The sequence below is a fragment of the Triticum aestivum genome, chromosome 7D (genome assembly GCF_018294505.1).
Source record: "Triticum aestivum cultivar Chinese Spring chromosome 7D, IWGSC CS RefSeq v2.1, whole genome shotgun sequence".
NCBI lineage: Eukaryota > Viridiplantae > Streptophyta > Magnoliopsida > Poales > Poaceae > Triticum > Triticum aestivum.
Window position 1 is genome coordinate 173,344,538 of NC_057814.1, and position 8,258 is coordinate 173,352,795.

The window sequence follows — 8,258 nt, forward strand, 5'->3', positions numbered from 1 at the left end:
GAAGAACGGCAAGCATGTTGTTGCTCAAGTGAAGAAGCCCAAGTCTGGACCTAAGCCTGAGACTGAGTGCTTCTACTACAAAGAGACTGGTCACTGGAAGCGGAACTGCCCCAAGTATTTGGCGGATAAGAAGGATGGCAGGGTGAACAAAGGTATATGTGATATACATGTTATTGATGTGTACCTTACTAATGCTCGCAGTAGTACCTGGGTATTTGATACTGGTTCTATTGCTAATATTTGCAACTGGAAACAGGGACTACGGATTAAGCAAAGATTGGCTAAGGACGAGGTGACGATGCACGTAGGAAATGGTTCCAAAGTCGATGTGATCGCCGTCGGCACGCTACCTCTACATCTACCTTCGGGATTAGTTTTAGACCTGAATAATTGTTATTTGGTGCTAGCGTTGAGCATGAACATTATATCTAGATCTTGCTTGATGCGAGACGGTTATTCATTTAAATCTGAGAATAATGGTTGTTCTATTTATATGAGTAATATCTTTTATGGTCATGCACCCTTGAAGAGTGGTCTATTTTTGTTGAATCTCGATAGTAGTGATACACATATTCATAATATTGAAGCCAAAAGATGCAGAGTTGATAATGATAGTGCAACTTATTTGTGGCACTGCCGTTTGGGTCATATTGGTGTAAAGCGCATGAAGAAACTCCATTCCGATGGACTTTTGGAATCACTTGATTAGGAATCACTTGGTACTTGCGAACCATGCCTCATGGGCAAGATGACTAAAACTCCGTTCTCTGGAACAATGGAGCGAGCCATTGACTTATTGGAAATAATACATACCGATGTATGCGGTCCAATGAGTGTTGACGCACACGGCGGGTATCATTGTTTTCTGACCTTCACAGATGATTTGAGCAGATATGTGTGTATCTACTTGATGAAACACAAGTCTGGAACACTTGAAAAGTTCAAAGATTTTCAGAGTGCAGTAGAGAATCATCGTAACAAGAAAATAAAGTTTCTACGATCTGATCGCAGAGGCAAATATTTGAGTTACGAGTTTGGCCTTCAATTAAAACAATGTGGAATAGTTTCACAAACTCATGCCACCTGGAACACCACAGCATAATGGTGTGTACGAACGTCATAACCGTACTTTATTGGATATAGTGCAATCTATGATGTCTCTTACCAATTTACCACTACCGTTTTGGGGTTATGCATTAGAGATAGCTACATTCACATTAAATAGGGCACCATCTAAATCTGTTGAGACGACACCATATGAACTGTGGTTTAGCAAGAAACCTAAGCTGTCGTTTCTTAAAGTTTGGGGCTGGGATGCTTATGTGAAAAAGTTTCAACCTGATAAGCTCGACCCAAATCGGAGAAGTGCGTCTTCATAGGATACCCAAAAGAAACTGTTGGATACACCTTCTATCATAGATCCGAAGGCAAGATCTTTGTTGCCGAGAGTGGATCCTTTCTAGAGAAGGAGTTTCTCTCGAAAGAAGTGAGTGGGAGGAAAGTAGAACTTGATGAGGTAATTGTACCATCTCCCGAATTGGAAAGTAGTTCATCACATAAATCAGTTCGAGTGATGCCTACACCAATTAGTGAGGAAGTTAATGATGATGATCATGAAACTTGAGATCAAGTTACTACTGAACCTCGTAGGTGAACCAGAGTAAGATCTGCACCAGAGTGGTACGGTAATCTTGTTCTGGAGGTCATGTTACTTGAACATGATGAACCTACGAACTATGAGGAAGCGATGATGAGCCCAGATTCCGCGAAATGGCTTGAGGCCATGAAATCTGAGATGAGATCCATGTATGAGAACAAAGTATGGACTTTGGTTGACTTGCCCGATGGTCGGTAAGCAATAGAGAATAAATGGATCTTCAAGAGGAAGACGGACGCTGATAGTAGTATTACTATCTACAAAGCTCGAATTGTCGCAAAAATGTTTTCGACAGGTTCAAGGTGTTGACTACGATGAGATTTTCTCACTTGTATCGATGCTTAAAAGTCTGTCCGAATCATGTTAGCAATTGCCGCATTTTATGAAATCTGGCAAATGGATAACAAAACTGCATTCCTTAATGGATTTATTAAAGAAGAGTTGTATATGATGCAAGCAGAAGGTTTTGTCAATCCTAAAGGTGCTAACAAAATGTGCAAGCTCCAGCGATCCATCTATGGACTGGTGCAAGCATCTCGGAGTTGGAATATACGCTTTGGTAAGTAGATCAAAGCATATAGTTTTATACAGACTTGCGGTGAAGCCTGTATTTACAAGAAATTGAGTGGGAGCACTACAGCCTTTCTGATAAGTATATGTGAATGACATATTGTCGATCGGAAATGATGTAGAATTTTTCTGGAAAGCATAAAGGAGTGTTTGAAAGGAGTTTTTCAAAAAAAAGACCTCGGTGAAAGCTGCTTACATATTGAGCATCAAGATCTATAGAGATAGATCAAGACGCTTGATAATTTTTTTCAATGAGTACATACCTTGACAAGATTTTGAAGTAGTTCAAAATGGAACAGTGAAAGAAGGAGTTCTTGCCTGTGTTGCTAGGTGTGAAGTTGAGTAAAGACTCAAAACGCGACACGGCAGACGATAGAGAGAGAATGAAAGTCATTCCCTATGACTCAGCCATAGGTTCTATAAAGTATGCCATGCTATGTACCAGACCTATTGTATACCCTGCCCTGAGTTTGGCAAGGGAGTACAATAGTGATCTAGGAGTAGATCACTTGACATTGGTCAAAATTATCCTTAGTGGACTAAGGAAATATTTCTCGGTTATGGAGGTGATAAAGAGTTCCTCGTAAAGAGTTACATTGATGCAAGCTTTGACACCGATCTGGATGACTCTGAGTCTCGATCTGGATACATATTGAAAGTGGGAGCATTTAGCTAGAGTAGCTTCGTGCAGAGCATTGTAGACATAGAATATTTGCAAAATACATATGGCTCTGAATGTGGCAGACCCGTTGACTAAACTTCTCTCACAAGAAAAACATGATCACACCTTAGTACTCTATGGGTGTTAATCACATAGCGATGTGAACTAGATTATTGACTCCAGTAAACCCTTTGGGTATTGGTCACATGACGATGTGAACTATGGGTGTTAATCACATGGTGATGTGAACTATTGGTGTTAAATCACATGTCGATGTGAACTAGATTATTGACTCTAGTGCAAGTGGGAGACTGAAGGAAATATGCCCTAGAGGCAATAATAAAGTTATTATTTATTTCCTTATTTCATGATAAATGTTTATTATTCATGCTAGAATTATATTAACCGGAAACTTAATACATGTGTGAATACATAGACAAACAGAGTGTCACTAGTATGCCTCTACTTGACTAGCTCGTTGATCAATGATGGTTAAGTTTCCTAACCATTGACATGAGTTGTCATTTGATGAACGGGATCACATCATTAGAAAATGATGTGATTGACATGACCCATCCGTTAGCTTAGCACTATGATCGTTTAGTTTGTTGCTATTGCTTTCTTCATGACTTATACATGTTCCTATGACTATGAAATTATGCAACTCCCGAATGCCGGAGAAACACTTTGTGTGCTACCAAACGTCACAACGTAACTGGGTGATTATAAAGGTACTCTACAGGTGTCTCCGATGGTGTTTGTTTAGTTGGCATAGATCGAGATTAGGATTTATCACTCCGATTGTCGGAGAGGTATCTCTTGGCCGTCTCGGTAATACACATCACTATAAGCCTTGCAAGGAAATGTGACTAATGAGTTAGTTGCGGGATGACGCATTAAGGAACGAGTAAAGAGACTTGCCGGTAACGAGATTGAACTAGGTATTGAGATACCGACGATCGAATCTCGGGCAAGTAACATCCCGATGACAAAGGGAACAACGTATGTTGTTATGCGGTTTGACCGATAAAGATCTTCGTAGAATATGTGGGAGCCAATATGAGCATCTAGGTTCCGCTATTGGTTATTGACCGGAAACGTGTCTCGGTCATGTCTACATAGTTCTCGAACCTGTAGGGTCCGCACGCTTAACGTTCGGTGATAATTGGTATTATGAGTTTATGTGTTTTGATGTACCGAAGATAGTTCGGAGACCCGGATGTGATCACGGACATGACGAGGAGTCTCGAAATGGTCGAGACATAAAGATTGATATATTGGACGGCTATATTCGGACACCGGAATTGTTCCGGGTGATTTCGGAGAAAACCGGAGTGCCGGAGGGTTACCGGAACCCCCCCGGGAGAACTAATGGGCCTCATGGCCCTTAGTGGAGAGAGAGAGGGCCGGCCACGGCAGGCCGCGCCCCCCCTTGGGAGTCCGAATTGGACAAGGAGGGGGCGGGGTGGCGCCCCCCTTTTCCTTCTCCCTCTCCTCCTTCCTTTCCCCTCCTAGTAGTAGGAAAGGGGAGTCCTACTCCTACTAGGAGGAGGACTCCTCCTCTCCTGGCGCGCCACAAGGGCCGGCCGGCCTCCCCCTTGCTCCTTTATATACGGGGGCAGGGGCACCCTAGAACACACAAGTTGATTGTTTCCAGCCGTGTGCGGTGCCCCCTCCACCATAACCCACCTCGGTCATATCGTTGCAGTGCTTAGGCGAAGCCCTGCGCCTGTAGCTTCATCATCACCGTCACCACGCCGTCATGCTGACGAAACTCTCCCTCGACACTCTGCTGGATCGTGAGTTCGTGGGACGTCATCGAGCTGAACGTGTGCTGAACTCGGAGGTGCCATGCGTTCGGTACTTGGATCAGTCGGATCGTGAAGACGTACGACTACATCAACCGCGTTGACAAAACGCTTCCGCTTACGGTCTACGAGGGTACATGGACAACACTCTCCCTCTCGTTGCTATGCATCACCATGATCTTGCGTGTGCGTAGGAATTTTTTTGAAATTACTACATTCCTAACACTGGCCGCTGCCACTGGACGCAGCGGCAGGGCAGAGGCATCAGGGGACGCGACCCTCAAGTCAGATGGAGCTCTAGGAGTGTCGCCGCCGCCAATTATGACGCCGTAGCGACGGCTCCGTGGCCAGTTGGTTTCTTCGAGATGCCCGGCTAGAGCTTCCATTTGAAGGGCAGGAGCCCGGCGTCCTCAACGACGAGAGCTCCTTTGTTAACGCCATTAGGGCCAACATAGATGATGTGAGCTCTGGAATGTGATCGATTGTTGGAGAGGCGGCGCAAATGATCGGGGAGGGCAATGGCGAGGCCTCGTGAGTGGCGAGGATAGTCACGACGAGGGATTTTAGAAATTACGAAGGAAAAAAGGAAAAAAACTACCCAACTAATCAACGGCTGAGATTATTCTATACTACTTGATCTTAGAGGTAGTACGATGTACCATGAAAAATCTCCTAATCTAATGAAGGATTCGTCTTTCACTTGGCAAAGTACTATGGCGGGTGTGAGTTCTCTGAAATGTGGCCACAATTGGCGAGTGGGGAATGATAAAAATATTAATATTTGAGAGGATACCTGGATCCCAAATTGTCAAACCACTCGTCTCTCTTCCTTCCGTTCACAAGACTCCCCCGCCTATCCTCTCTTTCTCCTCTCCACTTCGACTATACTCCATTATTTCTCTCCGTCCTCTAGCTTAGCTACGTACGACAAGCAAAGCTGCATGTACCCTGTCGAGCACCGACAACTATAGATGCTGGCATGTATGCAGGTTGAGTAGGAGACATATGACGATTTTACCCAACATGGACGGCGGCATAGTCCAGGAATCCCCCGCCTCGCCCCATCTGTCTTAGAGGGAGCGCGGGGGGGGGGGGGGTGGGGGGGTGGTTGGCCTGTGTCTATGCTAGCAATACCGAAGTAGGATGTTAAGTCTTTTTCTTTTATCCCCTTGATACGACGATTCTGAGGCAATAGACAACTGCATAACATGTTGTGTATGGATTGTATCTCTAGATTTCACTTAGCATCACATACTATTAATGAGTAGATTGCTTTGATTGAGCATCTTTCAATTTCTTTTGCTTTATGTATCAACTTCGCCACCAAAGCCACTTAGAAAATGCTCCTACATATTAGTTTGAAATATGTGGTGGTCGGAACTAGCAACCTCTTCCTTTTTCTTGTGATTGGTCCATATCTATTACACTGTATGTATACTAGAAGAATATTAACTATATATTTAATCGGTACATGGAGCAAAGATTCGACGAACAGAAAGAAAATTATTAAGCAGAAAAAGAATTACTACGAAGGAAGCCATTTGCTAGACATCCTCGGTCTCAGAGAAAGAAATGTTATTTTTCCTCTAGCTGGTTGCAACTACAACCATCCTAGACTGTAGACTCGTCATCTTCACCAACGGCGACGCCCTCCGCGTCGCCGGCATCGACCACGGGGAGCTCCCGGAGCCTCCGCTGCAGCTCCTCCCGCTCGTCCCTCAGCCGGGAGTTGTCGCGCACGACGCGGTCGCAGTCCACGATGGCGCGGTTGAGCTGGTCGAGCAGGTCACGGTTGGCGTCCCGGAGGTGGACGACCTGCGCCCACAGCTGGCCCAGCTGCTTCTGCTTCCGCACGCGCGACCGCCGCGCCGACTCCCGGTTGGACACCATCCGCCTCCTCCTCCTCTCCTCCGCGCGCTGCCGGTCTATGGCGTGGGGCGCTGGCTCGTCGGAGCTCGACCTGTTGGGCAGCCCCGCCGGAAGGTGGTTGAGAAACAACTCGTCGGCGTAGGGCAACTGCATTAGACTGCCGCCGCCGCACTGGAACAGGAGATGATCGTCTTCCGCTATCTGGTAGGGATAATGGGGTCCGAAAGAGGCTGCGTTTGCAGGTGGCGGCAAGTACGCCGCGGGGAGAAGAACACCGGCAACCTCGGCTGGGTACATGCTGCTTGCTTTGCTTTTCGTACGTAGCTGAGCCAGAGGACAGGGAGAACAGAGAAATAATGGAGTATAGTCGAAGTGGAGAGGAGAAAGAGAAGATAGGAAGGGGGAGTCTTCTGAACGGAAGAAAGAGAGAGGGGTGGTGGATTTATAGCCGGAAAAGGATCGTGGAGGTAATTGGTTCCATGATCCAGTGTCCAGACACACCTGAAGGCTGAAGATATATGGCACGTTGAGGCAGCACAGCGCACACGGCACGACACTCAATCAACAGATTTCCTGGATGCTTATCGTGATGTCATGGACAATGATTGTGCCTGCTTTTCGACAAATTCTACGTAGCGGCCCGGCGTGCCTCCGGAGTAGCCTGCATCTAGCCTGTCGATCCGCGACCGGGCAGACAGACAGCGGCCTCGCCGCACGGGGCTCGGCCGTTCTTGCGAGCCATCATGCGGCTGAAGCACAGGTGGGTGACTGCTCCGGCAGCTCTAGCTCGGAGGTTGGCTAACAGTGACGAACCATTTCCAGCCAGCGCTAGCTAGGATAGTACTAGTAGATCAACCGTGTGATCGTAGATCGATCATCCATTTGCATGTCCTTCTTGTGGTTGGGTTTCATGATGGGGTGCTTCAGAAGGATTGGCAATTTGGCATTGTTGGGAGGTGCTGTGCTGATCGATGGGAGCACTACGGTCGGTCTCCATGGCGTTTTCTTCCGCGTAGTTCACGCGGTCGACGCTTTCACTTTAATTTCTCACCGGGCTAACGCAACGGGAGTGTTCTTTCTCAAAGGAGAAAAAGAGGCACTGTAGTTGGTGGTTCCTGGCCACTGATGTGTCACATGCATGGACTTAGATTCTAATAATTGTTTGCGTAAAGAGAATGCGTGCAAGCAGAGATGCTATCATTTATTTATTTACTTAATCCAAATAGCTGTGAGGAGATAAATGTTGCAAGTTTGCAACTAGACTGATCATATGCTCCTTTCATATCTGTTACTACCTTTTTTCCTTTCGAGAAAGTAGTAGTATTTGTTAGTTGTGAGTTGCCACTAGGGTCACATAAACTAATATTTGGGCCTTAATGTGCCAATCTGCGTCTGCAAACTACCTTAATGGCATCAATTGTTGATGACTCTAACGATATCGTGAGGTTTCTTAGGACCTTAAAAGTTTCAGCATTTTGAATTGTTTATACTCCGATAAACGTGTCAATAAGAAATGTATTTAGCCTTTATACCGAGCCGATGGGAGCTGGTACATATCATTTTCGTAAAAGGATGCCCTATTCATTAGCTGCTGCTACTTTCTTTCGACCGGCTGATCTGTTTAAGATTTGTAGCAGCAAAGCTGAAGGGACGTCCCATATCCGAAACCATGAACCAAGGATCCTGGTGTAAT

At 45.8% G+C, this 8,258-nt stretch overlaps 1 protein-coding gene across 1 annotated transcript; it reads right to left on the minus strand.

Annotated features, from left to right (window-relative positions):
* Nucleotides 1-5,997: 5,997 nt before the first annotated feature.
* Nucleotides 5,998-7,028, minus strand: LOC123167095 (basic leucine zipper 8). Its single transcript, XM_044584928.1, has one exon. It carries the CDS (start codon nucleotides 6,860-6,862, stop codon nucleotides 6,308-6,310), a length of 555 nt encoding a protein of 184 aa, XP_044440863.1. The 5' UTR covers nucleotides 6,863-7,028; the 3' UTR covers nucleotides 5,998-6,307.
* Nucleotides 7,029-8,258: the final 1,230 nt, after the last annotated feature.

Coding starts and splice junctions, on each gene's coding strand:
- LOC123167095 (XM_044584928.1), bottom strand. CDS start 6,862: ATGTACCCAGCCGAGGTTGCCGGTGTTCTTCTCCCCGCGGCGTACTTG.